The following is a 19,315-nucleotide window of genomic DNA, read 5'->3' on the forward strand; positions in this document are numbered from 1 at the left end:
TGTTCTTTAATTTTCCTCCTTATAAAATGGCATGTGTTTTCAGTTGAAAAGTTAGCATAGCACAGAAATGTCTACAGAATCAAAAATAAAATCCATCTATAATACCACCACACAGAGGCACCCATATCAATTTCCAGCCCTTTCTATTTGCATTTTAAGTAGTAAATCTTATATCATATATACAATTCAGTATTCTGTTTTTTTGAAACTGGTAATACATAACTAAATGTCATGCAAATGTGTAGGTCTGATTATGGTGCTGACAGGCTAGATCTGGGGACCCAGAAGGGGACCCACAGGACCAGCCAAGAGGATGGCTTCTCAAAGGATGGAAATTAAGCATGAGCCAGTAGGAAGTAAGAGCAAAGTTTCTTGAAGGTATGGACAGAGCAGATACAGTCAGAGCATCTGAGAGACTCGGAAAGGAGTATGAGTCTCATCTTTGTTTGTATAAGGACAAAGTCTGACCTAACAGACTCCATGACAGAGGTCCACCTCTAAACTAGAAGGCCTAAGGGTCAGTCTCTCCAGAACCAATAGGCAGTTACACATTGCCTAGAGAAGAGACCACTTTGCAGTATCCAATCAAGAAAGGCCACCTACCTCTCCCCACATTCCTAAAGGTGAGGTCTACAGATGGGAACTTTAGATAGGACCCTGTTACCTAATGTTAAAGTTAACCCAATAGTCGCCGAACAAGACCCTAGGCTCGCTTTGTGATTGGTTGATTTTAAAGGTACTCTAAATGTTGTAATTGGGTCCTGCCAAAAGTAATGAACACCCTGGACAATGTATATAGTTATACGATAATGATTAGATGTCACAATTTCTTGTAACTCCCCCTTCCTAAACCCCATAAAAATCCTACTCAGCTCTTGTTCGGGGCTCTCAGCACGGATCCACTGCATTGGTGAAGGCTGTGAGACTGAACTTAGGCCTGGTGAGCCTAAGCTGTAATAATAAATGCCCTTTGCTTTTACATGCGTGACTCGGTCTCCCTGGCGGTTTCTGGTTTTGGGGTGATATTGAAATCTTGGGCATTACATTTGGAGTCCGAGGGTTTTCACTGAGAATTGTGGTGCAGTGTGCATGCCTCTCAGGCATCCAGGAACTAGTTAGAACAAAGACCAGGGCCCAGGTATATATTCCTTAGAGGCAAGGAACCTTAGCTTTGATATGTCCAGGCCAGTGATCTGGAATGTGCATATAATAGCTTCCACTGGTCATTCTCAGCTGGCTTTTCCTTAAATGCTATCTATTCTAAAGAAATCATGAGCTCCTTGTCCCTTACAAAGAGGACACATGCTATTTGCATTCTGAAGCATGTGTAAAATGGGGTGGGGGTACAGTTCCTAGCAAGAATAGAAGCAGGAAAAGGAACAAAAAGCAGATCTTTATGTAGTCCTTCAGTTTCCCTATCTCAGTTACCTACATGTGGGTTGATACGACATGCAAAGAGACACACAAAATATTTCATTTTATAGAAGCTAATCATTTCATTGATTAGAGTGTAGATTTCAATCCTGTATTCCAATCTACCATGTGTATGAATCTGAGAAAGTTACTTAGCCATTCTATTCCTCAGTTTCCTCATCTGTACAATGAGCATATTAATGACTCATATATCTAAGAGTTCCTATGAGGATTTAAAAAAAGATATTTGTTAAATGTCTAGTATATTCTAAACATTTAATAAGTGGCATAATTGCTATATAGTAATGATCACAATAATTCCTCCTAAGTGCTTACTATGTGCCAGTCATTGCCTAAACAATTTCCATTCAACATTATATGTAATTTTCATCATGGCTCTGTAAACAGTACTTCATCCCATTCTTAGCTAAGGTGATAAGATTCACCTAGCCCAGTAACCCACCCACTGACACAGCTAGTAAATGGCAGGAGAGCAATCTTAATCCAGTAGGTCTAACTATACAGTCTAGCTCCTCATCACTTCAACACTCTGTCTTTACAATTCATTCTACTTTGAACTCATTGGTAGGCCATTCTGAGTGCTTCCAGTTTTTTGCTAGTAGAAACTATATTCTGATGAGTGCCACTGTATACCAAACTTTTCCATTTATTTTCTGAAAATAGATTCTTAGATGGATAATTATAAAGTCAAATGATGAATATGTCTAACATTCTCAACACATATATCTGAGTTGGTTTTTGCAAAGGTTCCACAATTTGCATTCTCACCACCAATGTGTCCAAGAGATTGGCTCTCACTCTAGCTCTTATAATGCTATAATGCTTACCAGTTGATGGGTGGAACATGCTGTCTTGAGCACGGATTTTGAACACTCCTTAACATTTTCTTTTCTTCTTTAGTTTCCATGATGAAACTGGTTGTTTTGTAAACCAGTCTGCTCCTTGTCATTAGAAATATATTGAGCTTGTATCTTCTCTAACATCCTTTCCAGGATTTGAAAATAGCTAAGTCATTTCCTTGTGATGAGCATTGCATTCGGTATCGACTTGTCTAATCACTACCTCATATACCTGAGACTAATGTAACATTGTGTGTCAATGATACTTCAATTAAAAAGAAAAAGAAAAAATAGCAAAGTCTTTTTCCCTAGGATAAATATTCCATAATCTGAAGCATTCCTCATATGACCTAATTTCTAGTTACCATATTTCCATGAAGCAATATTCTTGAATTTGAAATATCCCTTACAATATATGTCTCTTAGAATAGACCATATTACACAAAATGGAGTGCCCAGTCAGGGAGACATCAGTCACCTCCTTCCAGTGGCCCATTATATTTTATTAAGGATACGCTTGAAAATACTTCAGTGTTTTAAACCAATGGACCATGCTCTTAGCTCACCATCACTACCATTTCAGTCAACCACAATCTTGAGGGCCTTCATACCACTCAAACTTCTTTTGGGTCAGGTCTCTACCAGCCCATCTTGACTTGGTATGGTTTATTGGTATAGAAGCCTGCTGGTCCCCAATGATCACCTTTTTTCTTTTCTTTTCTTTTCTCTCAAGTTTATTTATTTATCTTGAGAGCAGGGGAGCACAAACAGGGGAGAGGGAGAGAGAGAGGATCCCCCACAGTGGGGCTCAAACCCTGATCATGAGACCATATCCTGAGCCTCAACCAACTGAGCCAGCCAGGCTACCTTTAACTTTCTTTTCTAAATCCCCACACAGACTTTATTTTATAGGGAGTCTCAAGCATATCCCTCTGTGGTTTCCCAAGATGGCGTTTTTTCCCTTTTTCTGAAAATAAAGATACTTTCCCATCTGGGACTAGAGATTTTAACTCATTTAAGTTTTCTTATAACCTTCTGTTCTAATTCCGATTTCCATTTTCTCTCAGCAGTGTATGTTTTAGCTTTTCCAAAACAGAACATTCCACTTAGACAAGATAAAAGCAAAAGAGAAGTTGAATGGCAGTCCTGTGGCCAGCATACAAAGACTCACGGGACATCAGAGCTGGAAGGGACCTTAAAGATTCTGATTCTTAATTTTGACATGGGGAGACAAAGCCCTAGAACTTATAGGATGGCCTATGATCACACATGTTATAAATAGTCACCATTAAGACCCAATATCTAAATTCTAACCACCATCTCACCTTCTCTTGTACATTATAATTATTTATACTGTGTGGTCATAATTACATTTTTTAGAATTTCCATCCCTACTGAGTTGTATATTTACACTTTCAGATTATGGAACCATACATATCTTTTAAATTGATTTCTTTCTCTCATTCTCATTCTTTTTGTGTGTGTGGAGAAGAATGTATGCTTTTTAAAGGTTACTAAAAGCTACAGGTTTGAGAATTTATAACAAATATTTACTAAGAGTCTACTAAATACAAACATGAATAAGATATCATCATTGCTGGCCAGGGAGAGGAGGAGGGGAAAGACAGAGACAGAGATGAAAAGACAGAGAGGCAGATTTGAGAAATCAGACCTTAATATAAATGACAGAGTGAGCAAGTATGTGTGGAGGTCAGTCTGGACAAGTGCAGAATGTGGGCTACAAATACAATCTCCTAAATTTCAAGATTGAAAATTAGAAAAATGGCAGGGGGCACCATTAAACTCCATCCAAACAAAATGATTAGTGGTACCTAGAAGTATAAAAACAGGTCTATAAAATGCAAATGTTAATATGTCATCACAGTCTTATACATAAAATCTTTCTATTGAAACAATATAAAATGATGATGACATACTTTTGACATTGTATTAAGTGGGGAAAACAGGATATGAAGTGATATATATTGCATAATCACATCTATATCAAATGATAGAAAAATACATTTAAAAAAACCTTTGCAAGAAATATATCAGATGCTAACAGCAGATGTATTATGGACTAGAGATGGTTTTCATCATTTAAACAAACTATTCTTATGTGTGTTTTTTTTTATAATTTTTTAAAAACGGTTTTTGAAAGCAGTGGTTTTCAACCTCGATTCCTCTGCAGCATCCCATTAGGTAGTTGATTTCTCCTTTGGGAAGAAGGGATGTAGTGAGCGGGTCTCCTTAAACCCCTCCACATTGGGGTTTTACCCCAGCCATCTGGGCACTGGCCACCCCCCCTTTCCTGCCATAGCCCACCCACTTTTACCCCATGAACTCTGGTGGGTTACTTATCCTCTCTGGATGTGAGCTGATCCATTGAAAAATAAGAAGGATAATATCTTCCCACATAGATTATGAGAGAATAAATTATACACTGTAGGCAAAGCACGTAGCACAATGCTTGGCTCAGAGTAACATTCCACCATTCTTCTCTGGGAATACTTGCCCGTTCACAGTTAGGCTGAGAGCAAGGGCCAGGGAAAAAAGTGGGGTGGGTATTCCATTGTCCAACGATTGTGGACCCTAATAGAAGACGGCTATTATAGCTCAAGTCTTACATCATGTTCCATTTTGACCATCTTCTTTCCTTCTTCTTAATCAGAAGTTAGATTGTAAGAATGTGTTTAACAATTAAGACTTGGAAGTTAAGGGGCGCCTGGGTGGCGCCGTCGGTTAAGCATCTGGCTTCAGCTCAGGTCATGATCTCACAGTTCGTGGGTTTGAGCCCTGCGTCGGGCTCTGTGCTGACAGCTAGCTCAGAGCCTGAGCCTGCTTCAGATTCTGTGTCTGCCTCTCTCTCTCTGACCCTCCCATGCTCGCACTGTCTCTCTCTGTCCCTCAAAAATAAATTAAAAAACAGAAAAATTAAAAAAAAAAAAAGACTGTAAGTTAAATCCTGACATAGGAACTGTCCCCTATTTGTTCTAGCAGGCCCAACAGGAACCATCGCTTATTCACCGTCCCTTTTTCTTTTCCTTCTTTGCACCGTCACACACACGCACCCCCACCAACACCTCACACCACGGGGATGGTGTTCACTTGACCCCAGTGCAGTTTCGGAGTATCCTAAGAAAGCTCTACCCCATGATATGGATTATGTCAGTCCCCCCACTAACAGGCCGGAATCTCATAGATCAGAGAGCATCATATATATATTACACCATTTGATAGTATGGCAGCCCATCTTCCCTTTATGCTTCTCTCTTACTCTTTGGTTCATTTAGAGCTGGATAAAACATTTCCACATATTATATTTGTGGTGGTTTCTCATGGAGGATGGTGGAGGGTGTGGTTAGAAAAGACTCTAGACTTCTACTATCACCATCTACAGGTACATACAGGATTTATACCAAGTTTTATAACCAGCATGGGCTGTGTGGATTTGTACACAATGAGTGGCTGTATTTTTTTCCTTGAAGTTTACTGGAACATTGAACTTGAAGTTTGAAATGTGAACACTGAGAAGAATGATATAAATAAGCTGTGAAGCATCCTATGTTGTTAGAGCTCTTGGGGAGTTGGGAGAAAGAAGCAGGCAGAGAAGGAAAGAATAGACCAAAAGAAAACTATTTCTCTAACAGCTTTAATACTATAACTTTAAAAGCTGAGTATAGTCTATGCCAAAGGATGAATCAATTGCATACCGATATGTCTTTAAAGGAAAAACACATTTTCCATACTATAAGAAATCTCTATTCAGGTGTTAGTGTGTAAATATTACTGAAAATGTCCAATACTTTACCAAAGCTCATGTGCCAAGTGGTAACATAATTCACTTTCGCAAACATCTTCAGTGGGGATTTTATATCCCAGAACATTAAAGTCAGTGCCGTAAAAAGGATCTTCCACTTAGTATTCATCCATAAAAAAGAGCATCACAAAGAAACATTCAACTTCTCAGATGTGATTTTAGTCTACATTTGTTAGAGGGATTACTGACTCATGAAGGAAGAAAATGATGTAGTTTTTATGATCATTCATCATTTGGTGCTTTCAAGAACAAAGATGCCAGTTTTGATAAATGCAATTTAAATCTCTGCTCTGTAGCAATCTGAGTTCGAGGAATCCTTGCCTACCAATCATAGGCTAGCCTGAATCCAATAACTCATTTCCAAACGTCAGCCAACAGGCAGCCCTGGAAATGACCACTGATTTATTCTGACCTGGAATGGAGTAACTGTGAGGTGAAAAAGTATTCACTGTTACTAATCTGCTGCATTATCCGTTTGCCGGAGCACAGCTTTAAGAAACGTGGCTTCCTTCAGAATCCTCTCCATCTATGCCACTGTCCTAGTCACCAGGCGCCACCACATTTAGACTCCTCATTTAAGTCTCGTCTACCCACAACTGCAAGCAGGGACAAACAAGCAGTCTGCTGTGTCCTCCAGATCACATTTTCCCCCATATGCACATGCAGTACTTTAAAGAATTCCCACAAGGTGGCAGGATTGTAACATGTTGAGATTGATGAGCCTCTTTTTTTTTTTTTATTGTTGTTGTTTTAATACATTTCAAAGATAAGTGTTTCCAAATAATACAGGTAAAGTATCGCATCCATAAAGATGATGTCCTCCCTCAAGCTCACATTAGCTTGGAGGAGGAAGATTTGTCTTGCAACCGTCATTCTGTAAAGTTTCCTTAGAATTGCCTCATTAAAGGATGCTTCTCTTACCTTTCTTAGCTTAGGTTTCTGTGGGAAGCAGGTTGAAAATTAAGATCAACTTACTCTTGTGTAAACCACGGGGCACTTTTTGTTCTATCTCACATGTTGTCTTTGAAATGTTAGAATTAGGGGCATCTGGGTTGTTCAGTCGATTAAATCTCTCTCACTCCGGCTCAGGCCAGGATCTCACAGTTTGTAAATTCCAGCACCGCATCAGTCTCGCTGCAGTCAGCTCAGAGCATGCTTCAGATCCTCTGTCACCCTGTCTCCCCCTCTACCACACATGCTTTCTGTCTCAAAAATAAATAGGACAGTTAAAAGTAATAATAATAAAATGTTATTTTATTCCTTTTATAAAGGAATAAAAAGGTGTGTGAGCAACCAGAGGATCAGCTCAACCCTCTAAGGGGCACCAGGGAGTAGGGGAAGGAGAGTAGCCACAGGCAAACCACCAGGGTCTGCCCTCTCCTGTACGTGCATGCGTGTCATAAGTCAGTTCTGGTTTCAGACTCGCTCTGGGGAAAGTGAAGCAGAGTAGACAAGATCCAGTTCTATTTGTCTTTAACCAAGTGAGATTCAGGGTCTGCACTTGCACCAAAAACATTCCCAGAATACAGGCTGGAAAATTGTCTTCTAAATGTACATACATGTAAAACCTTTCCTATAATAGTGCTTCTCACAGCCGGCGTTTTATAAAGGAAGGTGACAGAAGTTTTAGTAAAGAAATATCCATAGTGTCCATCCTATTGCAAACTGATGATAGGAAATACCGATTTGAGTGTCCTTAACATACAGTGAACTTAGCATATGGCTTTCTACATTGAGGTTATATAGTAGAGTGACTCGTTATCACTGTCTTCTAGAACATTGGCCAATCTGAGGACTCTGCCTGCTGCAAAAGTCAAGCCAGAGCCCCCTCTGGTTTCAGTCTTTTCCCAAATTTCCATTGGAGGTGTCATATAATGCTTCTTAAAAGATACCTTACAAAGTCCCAGTCTTTTTTGGGGTCAAAGGTTTTCCTAAAATAATGTAAGCAGGGTCTTTTGCACCTAGAAAATATCATAGTTTATGACAGAAAACTGATCAGCTTAGGACCGGTGTTGGAAAGATCTGTCTAGTCTCCCAGCAAGCAAGCTTATCACGGTGTTTGGCTCTGATGCCCAGAATCTATAAAGATGGAGGCACTCCATGACCTGTAGCTGCTACCAATAAACACCTAACCTTTGGAATTGCCACTTTGGTCGTTTAAAAAATTATATTAGAAAAGTTATGTTATATTAACGTTTATATATATAGCAACTAGACAAGTGACTACAATGATTAAGAGTAACATAGAAATGACCGGCAGGTGGTTTTCTTTTCAGCCACACTCACTGTTCCCTAATTCCTCCGCATCCATTGACCTTTTCAGTTTAGCAGCATTCAGAGCTGAGGAGTTAGAGATGTTTTAGCCAGATTTTGCCCCTAATGGACTCACAGCAGGTAGGGTTCACTTAAGAGATTTCAGGGGATGACTACAGACTACTAATGTTTGCGGCAGGAGGTCTCTGTACAGGAAATATCGCGAGAGGGTGATAAATGATCCCAACTCTATTAATAGCGTCATTGCAGGTGGAGACATTAAACTACCAAAGACTTTCCATTTGGGCTCTTTTTACAGGCAGTGTAATCAGAAAGGAGCCACATGTTGATTCCAAGAGCAGCCATTCAGCTGTGTGAATAAATAGCATTTTCCTGTTCTACCCACTGGGTTTTTGCATATCCATGTGAATTTCTGCCACAGTCTGCTCTTTGTAACTGACCATCTCCTGGGAAGCAAGAAGGGAAATACTTCCATGAAGACCAATTTTCTAGCATTTCAAACACTTAAAGCCTTTTACCTGCTGCGGCAGAGTGCTCCGTTTGACTAAGCTCAAGAGAAAAGAGGGCACGGCTTTCCCTCATCAAGTAAAAATGTCCTGTGCGCTGATGAGTCATCTCATCTTCTGTTTGAGAAGAACATTCTGTATCAAAAGCCTGCCTCGGGGCTGTTGGAGAACCTCTGCTGAGTCAGCGCTCACTGGGGCAGTGGTCCATCCACAGCTATTAAGTGCAGATCTTAAAAACAGATGTGTTGTTTAAGAGCTGCAGGTTATTTTCCCGGGTACCGCGTGTTCTGAAAGACCTCTTAAGCAGCCTGTACTTCAAGCTATTTTGTGAAAATAGAGAACAGAGAAAGGAATTATGAGTCTAGTAATTTGAGGAGCCTTGATTATCTATTGAGCTATGGGTTACCCTACCCAAATACAGTCCACTCAGCCAGGACTGGCTGCATAATTTGCAGCGCCTGGAGCAAAATGAAAATGCAGGGCCCCTTTTTCAAAAAGCATTAAGAATTTCAAGATGGTGACAGCAGAGCATTAAACCAAGTAAGCCAGCCCTGCACGGAGCTCTCCCTCATAAGAACTCCGAGAAGTGGATCTTCGCACAGTGACAGTTGAAATGGTATATGGTGGGATACATTAAAAAAATGTACTGGGTTGCCTAGCAACCGGCTCAGGGCCTGAATGGCCTGACTTGCAAGTTTAGATACACCATCTTGAAAGTCTAAATTCATGGAAACCTTCCAGTAGGCTGATAATTTTCAAGAAAAAGTAATATAGTGGGAGATAGAAATGGGAAGGGCAAGAAGGAACACATTTTTCTCCTCTTATAACTTGGTGGCTAGCTTGTCATTTTCCCTGTCCAATCTTCGAAGAATATAACTCTTCCTAAGTGAAGTAAACGTGAAAAGGAAATTCTAGTTTTCTCAGAAACATAAGCAGTTTTTTTCCTTAGAGGGTAATGTAAACATGAATTGATCAATAAATATCTTTGAACACATTGATTTGGCAATTCAAGGGTGCAGGACAAGAAAACAGAATATAGAGTATAGTTTTCAAAAGGAATTTCCTAAGGAATATCCAGATTCCCATTCACTGAACATTTCATAGGAATTGCCTCCTATGTAGTAGAATACAGAGATGAATAAGTTTTCTTCTTAAGGAACTTCGGTAAGATTCCACAGGAATATTAAGCTAAAATAGAAGAAGCAAGTAGATAACAGGATCAAATTTTGAAAAAACAGAGTCCATAATCTGCTCTTTCTCTCCTGGGTGTTTTACAGGGTCCCTGTGCTGCGGAATCAGAACCAGCTCTTTTGATAGGGAGCAAGCAGTTTGGGCTTTCGAGAAACAGTCACATTGCAATTGCCTTCGATGACACCAAAGTTAAAAACCGGTATGTATTATTCTGAGATACTAGGAAAGAACTGATAAATGGACGTCCTGAGTATCTGCACTAATTCAAGTTTAATCAACTACATTTATTCATTAATGAGGTGAGTGTTTTTCATTCACTGAGTACAATAGAACATAGAATGATTATTTGTCTGAGCCTGCAGAACTCAGTTTAGGAAATTGGCAGACCTGGAAAGTCTTCATTGCAGAGAAGGTTGTGTTGTCCTGTATGAAAATCACCCATGATCCGAGGTGACTTTATCTTAGAATAAGAACACTTCTACTTTTCTGTTTTATTTTGTGTGCTTTCACAGCCTCACAATCGAGTTTGAAGTACGAACTGAAGCTGAATCAGGCCTGCTTTTTTACATGGCTCGGATCAATCATGCTGATTTTGCTACTGTTCAATTGAGAAATGGATTGCCCTACTTCAGTTATGACTTGGGAAGCGGGGACACCAACACCATGATCCCCACCAAAATCAACGATGGTCAATGGCACAAGGTAATAGTCCGGGAGATGTTGGCAGTGGCCTACGAGGGGGATATTGAGTGGCGGCCAATGGCATTCTCCTGGTGCAGGTACTATTTTGCCTGTGCTGATGCCAACTCTGATGCTACTGGAATGTGGCTAGGGCTAAAAATAAAGCAAGTGCCACATACAACTGGGAAATGTAATCAGACCTGATCACTTACATGCTTCATCATGGTACCACAAAATTCCATTATTGCTATACAGCTGCGGTTCCCAAACATCTGTCTGCAAACCAGGGCCAAGTAGTTGAGGACAGTTTCGCTACTGTAAGTGAGAAATGCAGGACCATGGAGCATGTTTTCCTCCAGCTCTATGTATTCAACTTAGAGGAATAATATATATTCTGAGATTATATTTTCCTGATTTTAAGGTGCTAACATGGCCTCTCTTTTATGAGATAATATTTGACAAGCTTAAAAGGTGGTAAAACTAAAATGGGCCCGAACACCCGCATCCCACCCCATACTGGTCTGTGAAAACCAAGAGTTTGGGAATCTGCTATATCATGTTTAAAGGGCTCCAGGGCAACATTTCCACCGACAGTCATTTGGAACAACTGTTAAAAAGTTGGCCTTACACCCAGAAACTGGTACTATTATGGGCACAGAAGGCTCATTTGCCAGCTTACTGTCCTCTTTGGCATGGCTGCAAATAGATAATATACTGCCTGATTAAAATGAAAACTCAAAATTTGTTTCTGCACCTGTGATTGCCTATTCAACAGAGCTTCCCTAGGTAGAGCAATAAAATATTTAATTTTTAGAGTTTGATATTATTAGGTGTTGGATTTTATATATGAACACATTTTGGCTTGTCATATATAGAAAGCCAAAGAACCTGAAAAAAATGTAACAAAAATGCAAAGCTTATCAATTTGTTGTCTTGTAAATAAGAAATGAAATCTTCATTTTGCTTGGGAGCTTATGACCAGCAAATACTGATCTTCATGAAGGAGCTCTCATTAAGGCTAATTCTTTTCTCTGGCTAATAGAATAAACATGACACTTAAAAAAAACTGGCATATTGTTGGTCCACAATGCATCTGGGATTAAGAAAGGAACTTTAAATACTATAAGCAGCCAAATTAAGGAGCGATTTTATTTTTGGAGATTTTTTTTTTAAATTGCTTCCCAAACCAGGACACGTGTAAAATGAGGTTTTGATTATTCTGATCTAACATGGATTCATTTTAAACCATCATTGTACTCCAGCATTCGACAGGGTCACCCAGTTTCCTAAACTCAGACTCAATTTTTTTATGGCCAAGCCAGTCTTGACACTCCTTATTTCCCTCTGTCTCAGAAGATAATTCACCTCCTGCTGTAATTTCAGCATCAGGTAGCTGTCCATCTTCCTCCCTGCCTTTGAACTAATCAGCTGCTGTGGAAACTGCCTTGCAGCCTTGACGCGCTGCCCTTCAATTCTGCGCAAGAAATGCCTGGTAGGCAGAGGGATGCAGCAGGCCTGAAATTGTGTTGGAGAGACCAGGCCTGGCTCAAACTAATGCATGTTTAAAACTGGACATATATTTTGCAGCCCACTTAATTCATACTGGGGCTCTCAATCCACAAGGTTCCTGGCAGCATGCATACCTCTTAATACATGTGCTCACTTGGCAATCTATAGAAAAGTCTTTAATCTATAACTCACCCAGGAAGATTTTGCACTCTTTTGGAAATGGTAGTAATGGAAAAGACAGAGTTGGAGATATTGTGTAAAATGAGTTCAATTTTACTTATGGGCTTACACATATTAGCCACTTAGTAAGTTATTTTGCTCTTTCCTAAGGAATATCCAGAAAGTTATGTCTTACACTCTACATATTTGAAATGTATCCTTGATTGGCTTTGATGACTCCTTTTCTTTTTTTAGATTAAGATTATGCGAATTAAGCAAGAAGGAATTATTTATGTAGATGATGCTTCCAACAGAACCATCAGTCCCAAGAAAGCTGATATCCTGGATGTTGTGGGGATACTGTATGTTGGCGGACTGCCCATCAACTACACTACCCGAAGAATTGGTCCAGTAAGGGTTTAATTAATTTTTTGGTGGCTTAAATAACTACCTGGGTCACACACATATGTTGAATTATTGAGTCATATTGGCCTATGGCCACTTATAAGTGAATAGGAAATATTCTGAGAAGTGACAGAAGGCTTTCTAGACTGATTAGACTACAAGAGATAATATCACAAAACAGCATGTGGACCCTAGAGCCAGACACCCCCTGTGTGGATACCTACCTAAGTAGGTGTGTGATCTGGAGCAATTTACTTAATCTTTCTTTGACAAAGTCCCCTCTTTTGTAAAATAGGAGAATAATGCCAAACAAATAAGGTTATTGCAAAAATTAAATGAGGTGATATATTTAAAGTCCTTGGAAGAGTACTAAGCATATAGAAAGCACTGGAAATCAAGGAAAATAATATTGGTGGCATTGTTTCAGGACTAGAGATTTTGCAAATATGGAGAGAGTGCAATATGTAAAGTATAATTGTCCAATACTGGTCTACAGTATATAGAGTATAGGATTCAAAATTTAAAGTCCTCACAATTTTATAAATTAGTAGTCACACAATTTTTTTTCAGACCATGTATCCTAGTTTCCTTTGGAAAGCATTATTTTAAGAAATATCCCCTGATAGTTATTTAAGATAGATATTTAAGACCTATCCCCTGATCCATGTTTTTAGAGAACGTATTACAAAGAAATGTGTTACATTTTTACGCTCAGATTAGAACACATGATAATGCAGAGCTATTCTTCATCAAACACAACTGTTCATCATTATTGTTTAATTCTCAGCCTTTGCCTCCTCTTGTGGGTGATTAGTATTACGTTCTTTTCATAGCTACTGGATATGATACCTAGACCTATCAAAATGAGAATCTCTGGAGAGTGGCAAGAGAGATTAACTTGTGTCCCTAAAACCAGATGAAATATAATGGAGTAGAGTATGATTGAATTATTTGTATATGCATTTTCTTGGGAATGAATCCACTGCTTTCATTAGATTTTCATAAGGAAGAAACACTAAGCCAAACTGAATTATCTTTTCAAATAGAATTTGAAATTATATTCTGACAAAATGTATATATAGATAGTGAGGTTAATAAACTATTAATAGAAATATGAAATAGAAACATAAGGGACTAATTAATTTATTTTTTAATCATATAGTTGACACAATGTTACATTAGTTCCAAGTATACATAGTAATTCAGCAAATTTATACATTATGCTATCTATGCTCACTACAAGTGTAGCCACCACTTATCACTATACAAGGCTATTACAATACTACTGACTAGATTCCCTATGCTATAGCTTTTAGTCTCATGACTTACTCATCCCATACCTGGATGTCTATATCTCCCACTCCCCTTCACCCATTTTGCCCATCCCCCCACCTCTACCCCTCTGCCAACCATCAATTTTTTCTCTATAATTATGAGTCTGTTTCTGCTTTTTGTTCGTTTTCACTTTTCTTTTGGTTTTAGTCTACATATAACTAAAATCATATACTATTTATCTTCTCTACCTTATTTCATTTAGCATAATACCTCTAGGGTCCATCCATGTCATCACAAATGGCAATATCTCATTCTATTTTTATGGCTCAGTAATATTCAGTTGTATATAAATACCATCTTCTCTATCCATTCATGCATTTGAATACTTAATTTGCTTCCTTGTCTTGGTAGCTGTAGATAATTCTGCATTAAACATAGGTAAACATCTATCTTTTCAAATTAGTGTTTTCATTTTCTTTGGGTAAATACCCAGTAGAGGAATTATTGAATCATATGGTAGTTCTGTTTTTAATTTTTTTTAAGGAAACTCCATACTGTTTTCCACAGTGGTTGTATCAATTTTCACTTCCCTTGCACACAGTAGTATACAGGGTTCCTTTTTCTTCATATCTTCTCAGAAACTTATTATTTCCTGTCTTTGATTCTAGCCTTTCTGAGAGTGTAAGATGTTTTATTGTGGTTTTGATTTATATTTCCCTAATGATTAGTGATGTTCAGCATCATTGCCTGTGTCTGTTTGCCATCTGTATGTCTTCTTTGGAAGATGTCTATTCATATCCCCTGCCCTTATTGAATATGTCATTTGCAAACATCTTCTCCCTTTCAGTAGGTTGCCTTGTTTTCTTGATGGTTTCCTTTGCTGTGCAGAAACATTTTATGTTGTCCCAATAGTTTAGTTTTGCTTTTGTTTCCCTGCTTGAGGAGACATGTCTAGAACAATGTTGCTAAGGCCTTTGTCAAAGGAGTTACTGTTGATGTTTTCTTCTAGGGGTTTTATGGTTTCAGGTATTACATAGAGGTATTTGTTTTTAATTTTTTAAAATAATGGGGTACCTGGGTGGCTCAGTCAGTTAAGCGTCCAATTTCGGCTCAGGTCATGATCTCACAGTCTGTGGGTTCAATTGTGATACCTCCAGCTTTGTTCTTCCTTCTTAAGAATGCTTGGGCTATTTCAGTAAATTTTAGTATTATTTGTCCTAGTTTTGTAAAAAAAAAAAAAAAAAACGCTTTTGGCATTTTGACAGAGATTACATTGAATCTGTAGGTTGCTTTAACAATATTTACTTAACAATATTAATTCTTCCAATCCATGAACATGGAATATCTTTTCATTTATCCCATCTTTAATTTCTTTCATCAGATTATTATAGTTTTCATAGTATCGGTCTTTCACTTCATTGGTTAAGTTTGTTTCTAGGGATTTAATTCTTTTTAGTACAATTGTAAATGGAATTGTTTTCTAAATTTCTCTTTCTGCTACTTTGTTATTAGTATATGGAAATGGTATCAATTACCGAATATTAATTTTGTATCCTGAAATTTTACTGAATTCATTTCTTCTAATAGTTTTTTGGTGGAGTCTTTAAGGTTTTTCTATTTATAGTGTCATGTACAGTATCACTGCAAATAGTGACAGTTTAACTTCTTCCTTACCAATATAGACACCTTTTATTTTTTTTGCCTGATTGCTGTGGCTAGGATTTTCAGTACCATGTTGAATAAAAGTATCAAGAATAGACCTTCTTGTCTTGTTCTGGATCTTAGAGGAAAGCTCTCAGTGTTTCAACATCTTGTATAATATTAACTATTGGTTTTTCACATAGTGCCTTTGTTTTATTGAGGTATGTCCCCTCTAAACCCACCTTGTGGAATGTTTTTATCAACATTATCAATGTTATCAAATGTTTTTTTCTGTATCTGTTGAGGTGATTGTATGATTTTTATTCTCCATTGTGTTAAGTGTGGTAAAACTTATTGATTTTTGAATATTGAACTATTCTTGCATCACCAGAATAAGTCCTATTTAATATATTTTTAATATATTGTGGAATGTGGTTTAATATTTTATTGAGGATTTTTGCACTTATAGTCATCCAAGATATTGGTCTGTAGTTTTCTTATTTCTTGGCATCTTTGTCCAGTTTAGGTATCACATTAATGGTGGCCTCATAGAATGTATTTGAGAGCTTTTCTTCCTCTCCTACTTTTTAGGTTAGTTTGAGGAGAGTAAGTATTAACTCTTCTTTAAATGTTTGGTAGAATTTGCCTGTGAAGCCACCTGGTCTAAGACTTTTGTTTGTTGGTAGTTTTTTGGTTGCCCATTCAATTTTGTTACTAGCAATTGAGCAGTCCAGATTTTCTATTTCTTCTTGATTCAGTTTTGGATGATTATAGGTATCTAGGAATGTATCCATTTCACTAGATTGTCCAGTCTGTTGGCATATAATTTTTCATAATAGTCTCTCATAATCTTTTGTATTTCTGTGGTGTTGGTTGTTATCTTCCATCTCTGATTTTATTTATTTGGGTCCTCTTTTTTTTCCCTGATGAATCTGGCTAAAGGTTTATGGGTTTTGTTTTTCTTTTGAAGAACCAGTTCTTGGTTTCATTGAACTTTTCTATTGTTTTGTCTCTTTCCTTTATTTCTGCTCTGATCTTTACTGTTTCTCTTCTTCCACTCACATTTGGTCTTTTTTGTTCTTTTCTAGTTCCTTTATGTGTAAAGTTAGATGCTTTACTTGAGATTTTTCTTGTTTCTTGAGATAGGCCTATATGTTAGTATAACTTTCCCTCTTAGGACTGATTTCACCATGTCTGTTTTTCATTTGTCCCTATGCTTTTTTTTTTTTTCTTCAACGACCCATTGGTTGTTTAATGTCATGTTGTTTAGGACCCACATGTTTATGTTTTTCCAGATTTGTTGTTGTTGTGACTAATTTTTAGTTTCATACCATGTCGCCAGAAAAGATACATTCTATGATGTCGGTCTTCTTAATTTATTGAGTTGTATTTTGTGGCCTAACGTGTAATCTATCCTGAAGAATATTCTATCTGCACTTAAAAGAATGTGTATTCTATTGTCTTGAGATTGAATGTTGTGTATATATCTGTTATGTCCATCTGGTCTAGTGTGTCATTCAAAGACACAATTTCCTTATTGATTTTCATCCTGATGTATGTATTGATGTGACCAGGGTGTTAAAGTCTCCTACTATTTTTATAATGGCTGCCAATTTCTCCTTTTATGTCTGGTAATATCTGCCTTATGTACTTTAGATATTTATAATTGCTATATCCTTTTGTTGGATTGATTTATCATTGTGTGATGCCTTTGTCTCCTGTTATACTCTGTCTGATAGAGGTATTGCTACCCCTTTTTTTCTCTGTCATTCGCATGGAATCTCTCTTATCATCCCTTCACTTTCACTCTGTGTCTTTAGGTCTGAAGTGAATCTCTTTTATATAGGAGATGGTTGGAAATTTTTTTTATCCATTCTATCACTTTATGCCTTTTGATTGGAGCATTTAAATCATTTATGTTTAATGAAATTATTAATATGTACTTATTATCATTTGTTAATTGCTTTCTGGTTGTTTTTATAGTTTTTCTCTGTTCCTTTATTCATTTGCCCCCTTGTGATTAATGACTGTTGTATTATGGATGGGTTTCTTTCTCTTTATTTTTTGGTACCTATTAAATGTTTGAGGTTAGGGGTTACCATGAGCATCACATTATAACACCCTAAGTATATAGCAGTCTATACTGATCATCATCTAAATTCAAACACATTCTGAAAAACATTTTTATTCCCCTCTCCACATATTATGTATATGCTGTCATATTTACATCTTTTCATTTTCTGACATCTAATTATGGCCTTACCTATTTAGAGAAGTCCCTTTAATATTTCTTGTAAGGGCACTTCAGTGGTGATGATCTCCTTCCACTTTTGTTGGTCTGAGAAACTCTTTATCTCTCCTTTATTTCTGAATGATAATCTTACTGGGTAGAGCATTTTTGCCTGTATTTTATTTTTCTCTCAACACTTAAATATATGAGGCTACTCCCTTCTAACCTGCAAAGTTTCTACTTAAAAAAAAAAAAATCAATGGATAGCCTGATGGGATTTTACTCTTACATAACTGTTTGCTGCTTTTAATATCCTCTATCTGTAATCTTTAGCATTTTAATTATTATATGTCATTGCGTAGACTTAAATGGGCTCATCTGGTTTGACAGTATCTGTGCTTCTAGAATCTGGAAGTCTATTTTCTTTTCTAGGTTAAAGAAGTTTTTTGCCACCCCTATAATGTAAATATTTGTTTGCTTAATGTTGTCAAAAAGATCCTTTAACCTAGCCTCATTTTTAAAAAATTATTTTTGCTTAGGATGCCTGGGTAGCTCAGTTGGTTAATAGTGCAACTCTTGATTTCAGCTCAGGTCAGGATCTCATTGTTTTTGAGATCAAGCCCTATATCAGGCTCTGTGCTGACAACCTGGAGCCTATTTCAGACTCTCTCTACTCCTCCCCTGCTTGCATGCTCACTCTTTCTTTCTCAAATAAACACTTTTTTAAAAATTCTTTCTTTTTGCTATTGAGCTTGGGTGCTTTCTATTATCATCTTCCAGATTACTGATGGGTTTTTCTGCATCTGGTTAATCTGTTGTTCATTCTCATGCATTTTTCGTTTCAGTTATTATAGTTTTCAGATTTGATTGGTTCCTTTTTAGATTTTCTGTCTCTTTGCTGAAGTTTTCACGGAGTTCTTCCACTCATCTCTCCAGTCCAGTGAATGAATATCTTTACAATAATTTATTTTAAACTCTTTATTAGGCATATTGCTTACGTCTATTTCATTTAGATTTTTTTTTCTGAAGTTTTCCCTTTTGTTTGGAACTTATTTCTCTGTCTCTCCATTTTGCTTGACTTTTCGTTTCTGTGAATTAAGTGGAACAGCTACTTCTCCTACACTTTAAGGAACAGTCTTGTGTACGGTCATCCCCTGTGCAAACTATGTTTGCCTGGTGACTTGCTGGCTGGTAGGGGGTCACAGGGCACTCTGCTGGAGCTTTCCTGGTAGGTTGCCTGGAACGGAACTAGACATGTGTTGGGGTGGTCCTGAGGCTCTCTGCCTAGAGTATGCTCTGACAAGACACGTAAAGCTGAAGTGTGTGCATGCCAGGGGTCGCCAGAGCTGTC

General features: G+C 37.7%; 1 protein-coding gene across 1 annotated transcript in view; it reads left to right on the forward strand.

Annotated features, from left to right (window-relative positions):
• The window catches only part of LAMA2 (laminin subunit alpha 2), a 600,504-nt gene that overhangs the window by 562,249 nt on the left and 18,940 nt on the right, over positions 1-19,315 (forward strand). The window contains exons 59-61 of the mRNA XM_029943224.1: positions 10,151-10,263; positions 10,577-10,766; positions 12,669-12,824. Coding sequence (XP_029799084.1) covers positions 10,151-10,263; positions 10,577-10,766; positions 12,669-12,824 — 459 coding nt within the window. The remainder of the gene's footprint in view (positions 1-10,150; positions 10,264-10,576; positions 10,767-12,668; positions 12,825-19,315) is intronic.

The sequence above is a fragment of the Suricata suricatta genome, chromosome 7, assembly GCF_006229205.1.
Source record: "Suricata suricatta isolate VVHF042 chromosome 7, meerkat_22Aug2017_6uvM2_HiC, whole genome shotgun sequence".
Lineage (NCBI taxonomy): Eukaryota > Metazoa > Chordata > Mammalia > Carnivora > Herpestidae > Suricata > Suricata suricatta.